Genomic DNA, 18,345 nt, shown 5'->3' on the forward strand with positions numbered 1-18,345 from the left:
CCTGCTTCAACAGACAGTACTTTATTCTTGTTCAAATGTACCAGTTTTGCTTCCTGTTGTGCTTACCAATACATTGTTTGGACTGCAGTAAAATCTGATCTCCTAGAATTGCAGTCCAGCAATACTTGTATGCTAAAAGCTGATGTACACCATCAATATCCCAGATTAAATTCTCCAATGGGTCCACTTAATGCTCATGCTGTTACTTCAAGCAAAGCATGTACGTGAGGAAGAACTGAAAGGGGGAAAAACCCACCCCAAAATTTAGACACAAAGAGACTGATTCAAAGAAGATATATTTATTACAAAATTAAATTCCAAATTCTATCTCATTTTCCATTATCACCTGTACAAAACACGTTTATAGCTCAAGGGAACATTATCCCATCCACACCATATGGTACAGTAATTGCACCATAGTTAAAGGAATTCAGTTCAGAGACAGATGCACGCACACACTCCCCAGCATTACTAAGAAAGGTTCAGGACATGGAACAGAATTACCAAAGAACCTCTCTCACTATCGCTCCGAACCCTTAGCCAGGGGCAAGCTCTTCAAAGATGGCTCTAAAACGTGTCTCTTGTAAAACACAGGAAGCTCACTTGGCAAAGTTTTAGAATCAATTACAAATTCAGCAGGAGTGATATCTATGCTAACATGTGATCGCCTCACATATTATTTGTGATAACCATAGCCCTTGACATTCAAGTAAAGAGCATAAAAAAGTTTACAAAGTGAAGCAACTCGCAACCAACTACACAACCAAGGTCTTAGTACTTCAAAGAAAACAGAATTTTCAGTCCTGACTGCTTGCAGCCAACAGCCCCACACTGAAGAAACTATGCTATGGAGGTGGTGTTCTTATCCTCAGCCTTCCTTTCCCAACAGGGAAGAGCCTTATGTTGTTCTAACAGTCAACACATTTTTCCTTTCATGACACACTTGCCCAAGTGTGGGGTCACGTGGTCACTTGCTGTAAAGGGGGAAAATAAAAATCTTACCTATATTCCCCAGCTGGCAGAGACACAGGGCACTGCTAAGGAGGTGAATTTTCACACTGCCAGCAGGATCCTGAGAGGAGGAAACAGTGCTTGTGCACAGAGTGAAAACCCAGGGGGTTATTCAGTCACAGCATGGAAGGGACACTGCTAACCATGGTAATGGAGAATTTCAGGTAAATGCCTTGTGTTTCCATGTTAACAGTTGGTTTGCTCTCAAGTCCCTTAAAAACAATTCTCTGAAGGATTCAGGAGGAACAGAAGGGAACTGTCAAGTAACACGTTTGTTTACCTTTCCATAACAAGGTTCTGGTTTTGCTCTCAGACCATTTGACAGGTATTCATTCATTCAGGCTATTACAAGATGTCCTGTCCTACCCCTTGTTCAGGCACCTGTATGAAATGGATGCACAGCCCAAAAATTAGGGGAAGCAAAGACATGTCCTGTACTTTGGCGTTCTTCAAGAACCAGAAGGAAGGAAGAAGATATAAAAAAGTATATTGTCAATGCCCTTTGTGCATCAATCAGCCTTTCCAATTAAGATGTAAAAAGAAAACCCTGTACAGACTAAAGAGCTGCAAACAATGGTGGCAAACAGTGATGACACAAAGTCCTCCACCTGGACCAAGGGCAACCTTGGCACAGAAATCTCCATTCAAATCCTCCTCACAGTCACATCTGTGTCTCATAGCACGAGTGGTCCAGTTCCTGGAAATAGGCCAGTCCCTGCTGCTGGAATAGATGTGTGCGTATCGATGTCCTGAAGCGACTGTTAGCAGAAGCCTTTTAAGATGGATGGATTGCCTAGGATAAAGCCAGATGAGCCTAAAGGCCCTCTATCTATCCTTCAGAGACTGAAGAGTTGAAAATAGAGTTTACACACAAAAAAGAATTTGAAGCAGGGAACGTGGCAGCCTGCAGCTTTTTGTGATTTGAAGCTATGGATACAGTTTGATGAAATACTTTGTCAGTGATAAAAGGAGCCCTGTCAAGCAAGGCTCAAAGAGAGCAGCTGCTCCAGAGAACAGCACCTTCTGGCCTCAGAAAGCACCATTAGCTATTTTCCACACGACTGGAGAAGATGACTAATGAGCAGTTCTCAAAAAGAACCTGAACTCATTCCACAAGTACAACTGGAAAAACTGAGCCGAAGCAGCCCAAATTCCATCCCGAAAGCAAAGAGTGCCTTGCACCCATTGCCTCATGTCTGTACCACTCAGATATTTCAAGACAGAGTCAGGAAGCGAATCCAAATTTTTGTATTTTATTGACCTCACAAAATATCAGTTACTATTATGTTTCAACAATGGCATGACAGGTTTTGTTTTAAGAAGCAAATAAAAGGTCAAATTCTAACTGGAGCAATTTTTCAGTACTTTTCTCCAGTAAGAATACAGAGCTACATCAATGTACACTTACTTGAAAACCCAACCCTTGGAGACCAGAGAGTGCAGAGGAAATGTCTGCCCTCTAGTCTTCAATGTAGACCTTTCAATCCTTTTAACTCCAGATAAAAAATAAAAATTCTGCTGGAAGTTGCTCCCTCTTGTGGAACAGCTAGAATTTTTTTCACTGCTTACCTCCACCCCCCTTACCAGCACACAAGACCTAAGAAATTGTCTCAATGTCAATCAAATGCTCTCAAGAGAATTTCTGAAGTGACAGTCCTAAAGAAAAATACACCTTTTGTCTGTGTTGAAACAGAAGCTGAACTTGTGCATAGGAAGGTGGGATGGGAGCATTCAACTTGCCACCTTCAGCACTCAGCTGCCAATCCACATGCAAAAGATTATTAGTAATAAAGCATGGAGGGATCCTAACCAAGGAACAGAGTGGTTCATCTTCCTCAGGCAACTCCTACAAAACTGACCCCTTCATAATAACTGAAGAAACCACGGTTACTGACTCAACTTTTGCATTCTCAAGGTTTAATATAATGAATAAAGGGTGTTAGAAACAGTCATTCCAAAACACTCACAAGTTTCTTAGATTTTCTTTTTGTTGTTAATGCTAAGGGGAAGTGTCTAATTTTATGTGCTGGAAAAAACTGCACTTTAAATTGTGGCTTCTGCCAGCTCTTCTGGCAAATCCTCCCCGTGACAATGGGACTACCTTAGGGAAAGCTCATATTGAGCTTAGCAATGTATTAAGTCAGTGATCTCACCAAGAGTTGATGCTGGATCACACTGTTACAAGGCAGCACTGCCCTGTCTGCCTTACGCATAACCAAGTTAACAATTTGCTGCTGCTGTCAGATCTGGCAGGTTCTGAAGAAGTTTGCAGCCTTCCCCCACATCCTTCTTGTCTATGCATCACCTCTGTAAACCCCTGGCTCATGAAGGTAGGAGCACTTCCTGCAATAACAAGTGGAAAAGAATCATCAAACCCAGCAGCTAATTATTGCAATGACTTCCCACCATGTATAAGCAGCAGGGGATCAACTCAAAACCTTTAGAATCAAAAGCACAGGTCCATCCCATCTGAGCTAGTATCTACAGAAGTCTGTTTCTGGAGACATGTGACATACCAAGCCAGAGCCTTACATAGCAAGCTGCCTTAGTGAACAATGCTATGGATCTCTACTAAAGGGGAACCAAAGCAAGTCTGACTGGAGTCTAGTCCCCTCCACAGAACAACTACGCTAATGCAGCCCTTCTGTGTGGCAGGAAACATATTGGAATCCAAGATTTGGTAAGAGAAATAAATGCACAGTCCATGTTTAAAGGCAGACACACCCACCCAGCTACTATCCCTCCACCTGTAATTTTGATGCAAGACTGTGAAGCAAAGCAAGAACTCTGAAATGAAAGGCATAAGTTCATTGAAACATACACGAAAGAGTTTTTCAAGTATTACTTCTTGAGACAGGAACACAGCTGTGATCTGTCATTCATGTTGGATGCTACAAGGTAGCAATTTGAACTGTGACAATAAATCGGCACTGGATGAAGAGTAGGAAATGGAAAAAAAGAAACATAGACAAAGATAGACCTAACACAAAGGCACCTGATAAATCAAACTCTGCTTTCTTGGAAGGGGTGAATTCAACATCCAATGGTTCTTGACACATCACAGACGAAGAATTTTTGCCTGGCCTCATGCTTCCTTGTAATTTGACATTCAGCAGCCTAGAGAAGGAACTTGTTCAATATGGGAACACTAAGCCCCAGTGCTCCATACAACTGAGCAGATACTCTGGCACCAGCAGCCAGTTTTGCAGATGCCACATGCGTTGAGATGAAGCCTTCCCTTCAGGGGAAGCACAGGCACTGGCACTGAAATAGCTGGGAACAAAAGCTGAATGACAGCTGTCTGTAAGATTTCCAAGTTATCATTACAGTCTCTAGTAGATTCCCATGCTGGTGTCCACAACATACTGGGGCTGAAAATAAATCACCTGCCATTTCTACTGTAATTTCCTTGGCACCTTCAAACAGGACTGAAAGAAGCTACAAAGAGCTGAGCTGGAACAGTCTGGCCCTGAAAACAGGCCTGCTAGGTGAGTTGTATAAATGACTAAAGGTGACCAGAAAGCAAGGCAGTATATAGGAATAAACAATTTCCATCTCTGCAGAGGGCCTGGGAGACAGGCAAGGCACAATGGCTCAGGAGATTTCAAACAGACCCTTTCAGTCAAATTTTAAAAATCCAGGGTCAGAAGAAAAAAAACCTTCAGACAGCCAAAGCAGATAGAATGAAGGTCCCCAGATACTAACAGTAAGTTTCCAAAAACTTCACCATAAGAAAGGTTGTTAATCATGATAGAAGTCCTGTAGTGCTTCAAACTGTAGTGGTGCTTAGATTACAAGGAAGACACACACACACACAAAGTGTGTGGGAAGTGACAGTGGTCAAATAAGAGATTTTTAGGCTTCAGGCACTAGCTTGAGCCTGCAGGACAGTCAAGTACACAACTTTCTCACTCTGGCCTGGGAAATCATAAGGAGGAATCCAACCTTTGCAGGTGTTGTTTGTCTCCTTGTTACTTGCAAAAAACATTCAAAAGGTGTTGTTCCTAACTGTCCAATGATGGTGATGCGTTGGTTTGATAACCAATGAAAGCTTTACCTTTACAGACCTTCTCAGAACCGTCTATAAAAGATCTGTAAGAATAAAAAGAGCTCTCTGCAACAAAGTAGAGAGTCTGTGTTGTCACTATCACTGTTCCTAATACAGTGAGACAGAGTGTACATGCAGCCACAGGACAGCCTCCAACTTGTACTGCTCTGGCTGCTGGAATGCCGCTGCTGTTTGACTGACATATACTGCTTCAAGGAATTGGCATTTAGGCAGCCAGTTGTCCATTAATATAACCTAAGGATTCAGGACATGAGTCTTTTAATTTAAGGGGACTTTCTCATCCTCTGCATCTTCCAATGCAGGCAGTGCAAACAAATGCCAACGCAACAGGGTTACTATACCCAGAGTTCTCCAGAGAGGGCATTTTATAGTCACGTCTTCAAAGCACCAGAATCAGCCTGACATGCAGCAGATCCGACATGTTTCTGATCCATTGTTCCCAGGCTTCCTTTGCTCTAGAATTCCCAGGAGTCCATCCACCGAAGCCCTGCCATGGGGCTGCTAGGGTTGGAGGCCATGGGTCCTATCATCCCATAGGACAGTGGATGGAAGAGGTAGAAGCTGTGGAAAGAAATCAAATATCCATCAAACACAACACAGTTTTCTGTCTCAAGAAGTTCGCAGCCTATGAGATCCTGGTCTTTGGGCTGTTCTAAGCTCTACTGGGAGCCCTCTAATCTCTGCTGAACGAAATATATACACAGCACAGTCTTATCACATGTGGTATTTACTCTAAGAATATGATAAAACCTACAATAATGAAAAATTTGCCCGTATTTGAAGTATATGTGACCATCATTGGATTTAGAACCACAAACCACTGAATGGAGGGTTTGGAGGAGAACAGTGTTCACACTGTGTGCTGCAACAAAAGAAAGATTCCCTGCAATGGAACAAAGATGTTCTATAATGCATTACTGGGACACAGATGCTGAATCTAATCAAATTTGAAGGTTTAGGACTGGGCTTGAGGATGTCTTAACAAATTCAGGAGAGAAAAGGGAACAAAGGCTAAGGATAATTAACAGGCAGCCAAGTTTCTATTGAGATGGCAATGGTCACACATTCCATCCCTGTAAAGTTCAGCTTTTAGCACTCACCTGTACAGGATGAGCAGAACCAGGGCAAGGAATCCACCTCCATATACCCTTCTAGCTGTAGTGCTGGGTGACAAGAACCCAGCACAGAACTTCAGTAGTGCATCCCAGGTGATTCCTATGAGAAGGAAGAGGTAGAAATCAGAAGAACAAAGCTGCTAGGCTGATGAAACTCTGTTAACACCAAAAGACCATGTCAATTTTTGAATTCATTTACCTTGGTAACCTTCAGAACCATAGAGATTGTTTTGTATCAGCAAAGGTTGTTTTGTCCTACCTTCCCATTTGAATAAATGCAGAAGAGATCTGGGCCCCAGATGCTAATGAAGTCGGTATAAAATCACAGGAAAAACTACCAAGGCCAAATTATAAACAGACATGTTTATAAGTGTTGGCAGTAAACCTAGAGGGAAGTAGCTTCTATACAAGAATATGTAAGAACAGTGAAATAGCAGAGGTCAGGAATCCCATCTCTAAATTTAAATGCCCTAAGCACCAGACATGACTGCCTCTTCAGGGTGATTTAAAAAAAAACAACCAACCAACCAACCAACCAACCACCACCAAACAACCAAAACCAAATAGACAAACAAAAAATTGCAGTCTGCAACTGCAAGCTGCTTTGTGAAAAATATTTTGAGGAAGTCAATGCTTTCAAGCACTCTGCACAAGCAAACAAAGCGTATAAAAATAAGGAACTTTTTAGGGTGAAAAATATTCAATTTAACACAATATCACCTTTTTCCCAACCTTGTCTTCTCCAAGACTAGTATTTACCTGTCAACATGCTGGAAAACAGCATAGCAGGAAAGTAGTGGTGGAAATAGAGAACTCGTCCCATCATAAAAAAAGGGAGGTAATGAAGGAGCCAGCCCAGTGTGATCTGCCCTCCAGCACGTAGCACAACTCTGGACAGTTCTGGAACACAAACACACAGACCTCAGCAGAGAAAAACTCAGCTACAATTCCTGTTTATTCCAACCTTAACACACTAAGTAAACTCAACAGGAATGACCTTTGCAGGAAGTCATTGGTCTGGAATTGCTTCAAGCCTCTGCAACATCCTAGCTGCATTCTTTATAAACTTACAAGCACTCTTCAGAAGAACAGTTATCTGAAAAGATATACAAAAACCTAAGTCTCAAGGCATGGCAGGAGGCTGACCATGTTCTATGCTAAGACCAAACGTGCAGTTTCTCCAGATGTGCATCAGACTAATCAGGTGTTTCTGGTTTCTGATGATTTTCATTGTTTCTGCAATGAGAACCACCCAGATGATCATTTTGTCAGCCCTTCCCGGAAAGAAGTGGTGCCTAGCTTTCAGAGCCTGGGGAAGGGACTAAGCTCTGGTGTCTGTATACAGCTTAGCAAATAACTTACTGTATAATTGAGTAGTTTCCTATCACATTTTAGAACTGATTTTGCATAAGGAGATCTACAAAATGAAGCAACCATTGATGTAAACAGAAATGGTGAAAGTATGACTAATTAGGGCTTGTGAAAAGCTCTAAAACCTTGGCAATGGACATAATAAAGGATCATTTTATCTCTTGCATTTGTCATTTGCTTTGCATAAATATCAGAAAACACTCCTTGTCTTAAAACACATTCAAACCACTGAGTACAGAGCACAGGCAGAGCTTGATAGCAGGGCACTGATTAATTGCAGCCTTGCACTGATTAATTGTATCCCTTGCAGCCAATGTAGGTAGCCATGCACTATTTTTGTAAAAGATCTGTGGTGTTCACTATTAAACTACAGCTATGAAGTTCACACTCTTTTCCCTGTGGACAGTGCTTGATAATCCAAGCTCAGTGGTTTCCCACCCTTAAGACACAAAGTCCTGCCATCTACACACTTTTAAGGTTCCTGCAAAAGGCATTTATGAAAAGGAAGACTGACCTCACCTTTGAGTTCAGATGTCAGTTGGACACCTCTCTTCAGTGCCACGGCAGTGCAAACTGTTATCAGAAGATATAACCCAATAGTGACCAAATTTAGCCACCAAATCACCTACACAAGAGGAAAAGAAAGATTTGGGACTTTATGCTGGACGTGTGCATGTGACATGCAAGCATTAAGAGTACAATAAAAGAGACAGTCCAAAAGGAGAAGGAAGGGAACTGGCAGAAGCAAGACTAAGCTAAAATTTGCTATAGACAATGGCTTGGAACCTCTTACTCCAACTTACCGGGTTTCCAAGCAAATAAACCCGATAATCCGTCTCATTGACACCAGAAAAATGCAGTCCCTGAGGAAAGAGATCAGAAGGCAGAAAAACAGATACTCATCAGTCCAGTTTATATTTTGCACAGTGTCTAAGGTGAGACAAATTCCCATCCATGCATCTCAGGTGCTACAAAAGAAAGCTGACAGCATCTTCAATGCAATTACAAGGTGTTGTGCTTCAAAAGGCACTGCAAAAGCACTTGAAAACAGAAAGGAATATGGATTGATCAATATACCTGGTAGTTGATGGGCCAGTGCCAAGGTTTGGATGTAACTTCATTGTCCTTTGGTTTGAGGCCGCTGTTTCCCTACAGATACATCAACATAAAATTTAAATGAGCAGGCAGTTATGCTGCAATATCTGCCCAGAAATGTCTGTTTACACAAACACACATCAATGCCCTTCGTGAGTGAAAGTTCTTTTTTGACCTACATAAACACATCATCTTCCACAACAGTCACTATTAGGACTATGAATGTTTTAATACTACTGTGCAAGTGAAAATGGTTGGGTAGCAAAAGAGGCAGTATTTTCTCATTCCTCCAGCTTTTCTGTCACTGAGGATACACGTTGCATAAGCAAGACCTTTTTCATTAAGACAGTATTGTGACACGTTTCCCTCCACTATGAAAAAAGAGCCTCAAAGATTATTTCCATGGAAACTCATGCAGGTGCTTCCTTACCTGAGACAGCATTATCACTGATTGCCATGGAAACGCTTTATAAAAACACTTTACAAACACTTTAATTAAACAACAATGTGCTTGACTACTTTTTCCTCAAAAATCTGAGAAGAGCTTCACAAACAGTAGTAAAGAAACCATAGACTCCTTTCTCTAAATATTAATTTCTCATTCTGCAGAAGGATTGAGGAGCTGAAAGCAGATGGGCTGTGGCCAAGAGTATAAACAAAAGACTGCAAGAGCAGTCCACCTTGCAAATATAAAATCTGCTTTTTAAAAAAAATATATATTCAGAGGTTAAAAGGAAACCAGAAATCACAGCTCCTTGATGAACTTGAAAAAAATCAGAAGTTTTCCATTTCAATCCAAACACTTACTGGCTTTTTAAATGTCTGTTTAGCAGATTTTCCTAATTTCGACCATAGTAATATCCTCCTGTCTCTCAAATACTAATTTTCCTTTAAAGCCCAAAAGGAAGGTAGGGAAAACATTACATAACTAGGCTGTAGCTAGATCACACCAACAGCAGAGCCAGGCACAAAGCCCAAGGATTCCAAACATGGACTTGGAAGATACAGCTCCAAGACCATCCTTTTTTCTAAGTATAAATTCAAGTAGGTTGCTTGGGCATGCAAATTCTGCCCTAGCTTGCAGCCATCACCCAGATCTCTCAAAAAGTGCTATTTCTTTTTGAATGCAAGAGAGAGGAGGAAGGAAATGATAATCTAGAATCAATGATATCCTACCCGGATCATAACCATGTGGGATTCTAACAGAATTTCTGCAAAAGAAGGCTTCAAAACATCCAGGCTGATATTGGGCACTTAAAAAAAAAAAAAAAGAGAAAAATAGATTAGAAGTTTGTATGGTTTACTTTTATTTGCCTTTTTCATAATAAACTAAACTCTCTCCTCCTACAAAAAATCTGCTTCCAGAACCTCTTTTAATTCTCTGTGCAATTCATTCATACTCAAAACATAGTGGCTTGCACTCAAAAGTATCCCCCAGTGAACTTTACAACTGTTGTACTTCTAAATTTTCTCCTTTACTTCCAGGAGCCCTAGAAACATATAAAAGTCCATTAAATAAATAGATTTTTATTTCTGGCTGAAATGAGAGACATACTCTTCACAGGCTGTTTATCTGTAAACAAGCCATAAGTATGGGAATGTAAAATGCATTACAACAGAAGAGAAAATTCTACTAAGTCAACAGCCCAGAATTTCTCTTTTTTGGTTTGCATACAGTTGCTCCCACAGGTGGAAGAACAGTAAGTATTTTACTAACTCAGAACTCAGCCCAGTCACCTGAAATTCATGGAATGAAAATTGTCTTGACCAAACCAGGCCAGATGAGCCTGTGAAACGTATGTAACTCCTGGATGAGGCTGCAGGGCCCACCTGTCATTACTGGCAAACTTAGATCTCTGTCACACACTACTCATTTCTTGATGGTACTACAATGTCATCATTTAGCACACCCCCAGTAGAAGAAGGAAAAAAATACACCAGAACAGACTGGATCCAAGCTTTTTTAAAAAATCATTGAAATATATATGACATACTCATATCAATGACAACAATTCCCAATTAAACAATGTTAGAAGTAACAGCCTGTACTGGAGTGCTTCACACTTGTGTAACACATTAAAATCTCAAAATCCATTAAAAAGTCTTTATACTTCCACTAGACTTCAAGCATTATCACCAACTTCCAGTACAAACAGTGAAATAGAAAAGAGCTCTGCATCCCTGCACATACTCAGGTTCAGCAAGCTTGCACTTCAACTGAGAAGGAACACATAGATTTCAAATGCAGAATGCCAGTTACTGCTATCTAATAGCTCATCCCTTCATTTAACAGCAAGCCAAGATGCACTCTCAATTGAAAAGGAAATCAATTACTTACATTTAGGGTTAATATGATCTTCAAAGTTCCAGAGGGAATTGGGTGTCTCCTTCAGGTAAGGTGTGCAGGTGACTTCTACTTGCTCCCAGCCCCTGAGGATCAGTGGAACAGTTCACTACCACCCCACAGGAACACTCAATATTTTTATTTCTTGTTTTGTTTTTCCCCATTAAGCTTTATACTCCTCCATAATGCTTCAGCAGTTGCATTCTTATGTGCTATAAGATCCATGTAGAAACCAACACAATCTGCAAGGCACTTGACATCGAAATTCTACGGAATAGTTGAATCACATTTCTCACTTTCTCAGTTAAAAAGCCCTAGGTGGGTATGTGGGATTTTTGAAAATTATGCACTTTACCAACTAGAAACTACTTCTAATTCAACACTTATAGTCCTTCCAAAGAAAATCACCATCATCAATTTAACTCAAACCATATCTACAAGAACCGTATTACAGAAACAAAACAATTACCTTAGAGGATACTAATAATTGTTCTTTAGTCTGTCACCCTATGTCTAGTGGGTCACACCAAAGACATTGGGAGAAAGTGCATCAAATCTGGCAATAACATGACAGATTAACAGGGAAATTTCTATCAATCACCACTTAGTAAATCTCACTAATTAAGTAATTAATTAAATAATTACTATTAAATTCTCTGAAGGATAGCGATTACTACCCATTAAATAAAAAAATATAAAAACCCAGTATACTCTAACCATCCTTATTTGCAGTTAACAAGTATTTTTTCCCCTCAGCTGTTACTATCATCAATCTTTTGTGGCAATAATTTCCATTCACATAATAAATTCTTATTGAGGAAAAAACCACCCCGATTTACAACACTTTTTGAATGCTCTTGATGGAGATTGATTTTTTTTTAAACTGAACACATTATGTACCCAAGAGCCCAGTTTTATGGTGACATCTAAGTGGCATATGCACTCCTGGCCAGGCAGTTGCCTACTCTGTGATTCAGAATCCACAGGATTCCTTAGAAGTTGGTTTTACCACAACACAGTGAAGGGAAACCTAGAGCAGCAGAAAGGAAGGCAGCTCTGGAAACAGCAGCAACATGAGTGCACAGCCTCTGCCTCAGGATCTGTGTCAGCATCCCACATGGTGCAGCTTTACAGACAGGGCAGCTTGCTTGGCATCAGCCTGGATGTCTCTGCATACACCTCATTTGAAAGATGGAGATGTATAATTCAAGGATATAGAAAACATATTCACCCCTGTGAACAGCAGCTTGTAACCACTGCCTTGCTTCAGATGCTGCATGCAAAAATGGCAAAGGTCTTCTAATCACAAGGCAGATTAATACCAATAGAAAGTAATTTTGAAGATTGTGGTACAGAACACCATGAACTGCCCCAGTTTCCAGTGATTTCTGCAAACCCCAAGGATAAATAACATGTTAAATGATACATCTGTCATCCCCTCCTGGCCTTACCAGATGACAAGATCTATGTCCATGCCACTTTTGGACCTCTTAGTAAGGGATATTATTTTTCAAAGCTGTATACCTTCACTGTAACAGACTGCATAACCCCAACCCAGATCTTCCCCTCTGGTCATATTTTTAATACCTGTTAGCTGTATTTTTATTCTTTTAAAAAAATGAAAGAAACTTAATTCTTACTTATTCTAAAAGTACCACTGAGTACAGAAACATATCAGCTCCAGGCCCTGCAGGGGTGGACAGGGATTACAAATTATTTACCATTTTGGCAGAGTCTTTCCAGACGATCCCAATATACACCCTGTGGCCACATGGGTTAGCCGGACCTGACTCCGTAGGACTTTGATGAGCTTCCCAGTTTTTCTGCCTACCACTTCAATCCGCCAGAAATCATTGGAGTCTCCTGTTCCATTCTATCATGCAAACATAGCATTGGAGAAAAAAATAATAAAAATAGAGAAACAGAACAAAAGAATGTCCAAACTAGAAGACACACAGACCTGAAGCACTGCAAATAGGAAATTCTGAAAGTCCACTGGGTGCAAAGCTAAAAATCTAGCCCAGACCAGCCTCACTCAAACTTCACAGAAGAGATTCCCCATCAGGAAGACATCATTCTAGACATAAGCAATCACTTGCAAATACATCTCTATCTTGCCAATCTTAATTTTGTTTGCTTTCAATTCATTCTTGACTGTAGCTCAGAGTTACAGCATAAACAGGGCAACTTGGCTGCTTCATAAAAGGGGTTTAGGCAACAGATCTTTGCATTTGGAAATTCAGCCCTTAAAGCATATTTCATCTTTGTGATTCAAAGTTCTGTCATCATTCTGTTAAAAAAACACTTTTCTATGTGACAAGGCCAAATACATAAAATAATACTTGTCAGAGCAACTTCAAGGTTGCTCAGTTTGTCATTTCTGGAGTTGAATGCTGCCAAGACTGACAGTAAAAGTTTAAATTATTTTTTAATCTCTGTTCACATTAAATAGACCTTAAATATGAGATAAGGCATTTCATACTACATCAGTTTTTTCCTTGAGGATGGCAGATGTTCATCTATCATCCTAGCTAACAAACTAAAAAAAGCAATCATGAATTCCCTTGCCAAGGTATGAACTCTTCCCAAAGAAGAAGCTTTTGTTTTATCTTGCCTTCACTTACTATTCCATAGCCAGTGACCTGAAAATGCTTCCTTGTCAGGGGAGCCTCATGCTGGTGACTGTGCAGATTTCTAGAAGTTCTGAAATGAAATTGAAAGTCAAACCTTTGAACCTTGTCAATTTGTGATAAAAACATTGGTTTGAGCCATTCAGAGATCTGCCAGTACTCTAACCACTGAATTCCAGCTGAGGACACAGCAGGATGCAGCCTTAACGGGATGGGAGACATGGAGTGAAACTGTCACTTCCCAGCATGTGACTCTGAACTTATGCCACTGGGTAGTGACAGAAAAGGATGACAGCATGAATAAATCCAACCCTCAAACTACAGTCTACCACCTCTAAAAGGAAAAGAGATTTGTTTTGGTTTGCTCTGGTTTGTTTTTTTTAAATTAAAAGTGTGACAAAGAGAACTGTCGTATAAGAAGAAAAGCATGATCCTAACCTTTTGTGATTATCAGTTTTGCTTTTGCAGGAAAAGTCTGTACCACCTAAGGGGAAATCAGTGGCCACCATTTAGCACCAGCACAGTGCAGACAAAGAGCCTCCCACTCTGGCAGGGTCTGCCAACTGAGGGAACCAGAAAAACATGGCCACAGCTGTCAGTCCTTGCCAAAGGTGCTGGGACAGCAGCACACTGCTGCCGCCCAGCCACATTGGCAGGGACACCGCTGTGCTGCAGGACGCGCCACACGCCACATCCTTCCCCAGCACTGCCAATTCACTCCCATGACAGAGACCTCATCAGGACTTAGCCCATTTTGCCCAATCAAGATTTTATCATCCTCGTTACCATATATTTGATAGTAAACTCCCAAATTAAAAATAAAAAAAAATAAGTCTTATAATTATTTTGGAAATCTGAGCAATGATTTGTGCATACACCATACTGAATACAATACAACATGATTTCCTGGCTCACGAGTTTAGAGGTTCTGTTAAGAAATCAAAGCTGTGAAAGCACAGAGCATTTTGGCACAGTGACATTAGATGAGACAAAGACTAAATATCAAGTCACTACGGTTCTCCTGCTTCCACTTAGGTATTCCCTGCAGAAAGGGAAGGGATCAGCTTCCATTTTCATTCAAAGCATTTAACTTCTATGATCTCAGTGCTGTTGAGAACTTCAGTGGGTGGATACTGCCTATGAACACAGGAACAGGATACTTGCAGTACACTGACAAAAAAACCCTATATTCTATTTGTCTAGAAAATTCAGCACCGAGACAGGCAACAGAATGCGGGTTTTGAAACTCCTTCTCTGGAAGAGTTACTCTGATTACTGCACCTCACACAACTGAACAAATCTCCCTGCTGCTTATGTAGGTAGTTCTAATAAAGTTCTGTGGTTGTCTTAAAAGTTTCTCATTTAATAGGCACTTTTCAAAACATAAACCATAGAAGAAAAAATCTATAAACCTCACACTGGAAACTCAGATATACAGATACCTCTGTCACACAGCCTGCTTGTGCTCATCCAACCACAGTCTCCAGCAGGACAAGCCTCCCATCAATTCTATTTAATTACACAATCTCTCTGAATCCCAGAAATCATCCTTACTCTTTATGTTCCAGACGAATAATATCTCCATGCCTCACAAACTCCACAGGGCTTGAGGGGTCAGACAGATCTGCTGAAGAAAGACAAACTAATCATATCAATGCACTGACAAACTTACCAGGCCCTTAGAAAGTTTCTTGCTGATGCTCATGCCTCAAGCAGATAATAAAGCAAAGTTATATTGCCTCTAAACCTGGGTAAAACATTATTCTAGACTCTTAACCCTAAGAGCTACTCCAAAGAATGTGAACTATAAAAGACTCTTGTAACACTGACTATAGTTTTTCTTATGTATCTATATTATTTACATATTTCGCTGTTTAGACAGCTCTTGTTGATTTTTATACACATGCAGCAGGTAAAAAGAAAAAGGAAACTACCAGACCAAGCATGCCTCAGCTACATACACAACATAATCTAAACCAACAGCTTTCTGTACAAACCGTATATCATCACATTCAGTACTCTTATCTTGTCCCAAGCAATCATCCACAAAAATCTGTCAAACACAATGTACCAGACCATAACAGGACCCAGCTTTCCCAAGACTCATAGACACAGTAACAGATTGCAAAAAATATTAACTCAGTTCAGACAAATTTCCTCTCTGCTGTTATTTGCAGCCTTACACAGCTGAAAAATTGTCAATGCAACCTTCAGCTAAGAAAAGCTTATTTACTTCAGCTGTACAATCTGGAAAAGAACCAAAAACACAGTAGACACACACAGTGTAAATCAAGATGGAGACAGCTTCCTCTTCTTCTTCTTCTCCTCCTCATATCCATGAAGGATGCTCCACTCTGGAGAGAACTCAGAATATTTATGTGAAAAACAGAAGCAGCAGTTATAAAAGGCACTTTACTGGTATTTGTTACCTGTATCTGAATCATGTTTCTTTATGATCCACAGGTTATTCAAGTCTTTATGTAAGTAGGCAGTGACCTGAAATGACAGGATTAATTATTTTACTTAACAAGAAAAAGGCTGTTGATAGTAGTCACACATTCAACAGCAAATCAAAGCCCCAAATGAATACACCAACCTCACAGAAATCCTGGGATTACCTTTATGACAGTGCCCTCCATGAAACCAGTTAAGGGCTGCTCCTTAACCCAGATGACACCTCTTAGCCAGTGTATAGCCTGTACTCAGAAGCACTTCATGGCAGTTCACATGCACCAACAGCCTCCAAACACAGTCTGACCTCCTCTCACGCTGTTTCAGAGGCTCCTTCTACAACAACAGGATACCCAAACTAGAACTCTTGAATAATCTCTGACCACTATCTGAATCAGGAGATAAGAACCTTCACTGGCTTTACAGACAGTTGAGATTTATGACAACAGGCTGACTGTGACATCCATAGTATCTGCCAAAAGATCCAGGCAAGGTAAGGATTCAGGAATCACCCATTACAGCCACACATGGTAGACAGCTAACCCTTGCCAGCCTGCTCAGCCTCACAGAGAGCATCTACTGCTAGCGTGGACACAAAGACCATCTTATTCCAGGCTGCTGCTCCCCAGAGCACGTGGAACCGTACTCCCTCTGCCCACCTTCCCCTTACAGAGCAGCAAGCCCTGCTCTGTGGAACCCCAGCCCAGTGCCCCACCTGTGCCTCAGGTGGGAGCACCACCCAGTGGGTGGGTGAGAGGCAGAACACGGAGAAGTGTGTGACGATGGGGAAGGGAGAGCTGGAGGTAGACCCTCATACCTTGAGGTCAAGCCATCAGGAGAGGAGGGGAAAACAGAAGCAGAGAGATCACTTTTTCCCCTCTAAATCTTCTCTAAGTTCTTAATTCCCTTCCCCTCTCCAGAACCCTGAAAGTACCCTAGAACCCTACTGTTATCCTACCACCCAGGGCAGGGAGCACAGGGAGGAAATCTCCACCCTTTCCCACTTTCCACAAGGAACTCCCATTAGTGTCCTCTCCAAATTGCGTTTCCCTGCTTTTAGTGTCATAAAGCATGATCTGCACTCTAATTTTGCCTATGCTTAAAGCAGTTTAGCATGGCATTTCCATACACCGTAATAAACATTAATGTCATGCTAGAGTATTAGAAATTCTGATTGTGACAAGCAGCAGGAAAAAAGACCAAGACAAAGTTTTGACTTCTGAAAACTTCCTCCTAGCCACAGAGACAGCAGGGCGTTAAAAACCAAACACTTGTGTTTCTCTGGCAACTTTCTTTCAAGGATCTCAGAATAATTTTTAGACACCAATAATCAAACTGCAGAATGCATCTTGGTAGAAGTGCAGAAACGGCAATGATTTGTGAAGCTTGATGATGATGAACAAAAATTAAGAAATCCACTTATAGTGTTTGTACTTCTTAATTAGAGATAGTTACACGATTTCTGATTTCTACTTTCACTTATTGCTTAATCATTTAATGAGAAGCCGTTAGTTCAGATGGTTTCCATATGGCTACGTTAGCTTACAAATGTACAGTATCTAATTTAATGAGCAAAGCACTACAAATTCTTTGGTGATAGATGAAGGAAACAAGGCACAAAGGAGAGGGATTCAAGTAAGCTCATAGAGGCCAGTGGCTGGAGTAAAAATAATATACAGCAGTTCTATTCCCTTGCTTTTAATATACAGCCACTAAAGTTTTAAGATAATGTATTTGTTTTAAACAGAGTTTTACAGCCTTCCATGAGGTAACTTTCATTATGGAAGACTATTCTGAAGTCCTCTTGGATTCCACTTATGGACAGCGGTCTTGAAAAGCCTTGTTACTGTAAGTCACCTCTCTGATGCAGCGTGGTAGGCTCTCTTCAAGCCTCCTTTTTAGTCAGAGTTCCAAGCCAAGTGCATAGCTGTGGCACTGAGAGGATAACAGATGCTGAGTAAACATGTAGCTCCCAGCAGTTTGGCCCCTAATGCTAAATGCAAAAAGAGTAAGTCAATGGCTGTAGTCACAGGCAGTACTACCACAGCACACCAACCTGCTGCTGACGAGCCCCAATGCCCTCAGGATAGAGGTGCCAGTGGGAGTGAAGGTATCCCCCTGCCATCCGAAGGTTCTTCATTGTCACCACAGACCCATATGCCAAATCTGCATGAGAAAGGAGGAAAAAAGATGTCAGGCAGCTCTCCTATATCTCCCCCAGCTAGTCTACAGTGCTTGATTAGGCATGCATTCCCCCTT

The 18,345-nt window shown here is 41.0% G+C and overlaps 1 protein-coding gene across 5 annotated transcripts in view; it reads right to left on the reverse strand.

The window, feature by feature from the left end:
- POMT2 (protein O-mannosyltransferase 2) overlaps positions 1 to 18,345 on the reverse strand; it is a 28,282-nt gene continuing 9,937 nt past the window's right edge. For 2 of the 5 annotated variants that reach the window (XM_058829781.1, XM_058829779.1), the window contains exons 9-21: positions 18,143 to 18,252; positions 16,065 to 16,131; positions 15,190 to 15,262; positions 13,630 to 13,708; positions 12,727 to 12,878; positions 11,000 to 11,091; positions 9,838 to 9,914; positions 8,644 to 8,715; positions 8,370 to 8,429; positions 8,086 to 8,191; positions 6,955 to 7,095; positions 6,181 to 6,295; positions 2 to 5,641 (exon numbers count right to left, since the gene is read on the reverse strand). In XM_058829781.1, the coding sequence (XP_058685764.1) occupies positions 5,536 to 5,641; positions 6,181 to 6,295; positions 6,955 to 7,095; positions 8,086 to 8,191; positions 8,370 to 8,429; positions 8,644 to 8,715; positions 9,838 to 9,914; positions 11,000 to 11,091; positions 12,727 to 12,878; positions 13,630 to 13,708; positions 15,190 to 15,262; positions 16,065 to 16,131; positions 18,143 to 18,252 (1,250 nt within the window). In that variant the 3' untranslated portion in view covers positions 2 to 5,535. Of the gene's footprint in view, positions 5,642 to 6,180; positions 6,296 to 6,954; positions 7,096 to 8,085; positions 8,192 to 8,369; positions 8,430 to 8,643; positions 8,716 to 9,837; positions 9,915 to 10,999; positions 11,092 to 12,726; positions 12,879 to 13,629; positions 13,709 to 15,189; positions 15,263 to 16,064; positions 16,132 to 18,142; positions 18,253 to 18,345 lie in introns of all 5 variants that reach the window. The other 3 variants (XR_009276617.1, XR_009276618.1, XM_058829780.1) reach the window with 3 other exon arrangements.

Source organism: Poecile atricapillus, chromosome 1 (genome assembly GCF_030490865.1).
Source record: "Poecile atricapillus isolate bPoeAtr1 chromosome 1, bPoeAtr1.hap1, whole genome shotgun sequence".
Lineage (NCBI taxonomy): Eukaryota > Metazoa > Chordata > Aves > Passeriformes > Paridae > Poecile > Poecile atricapillus.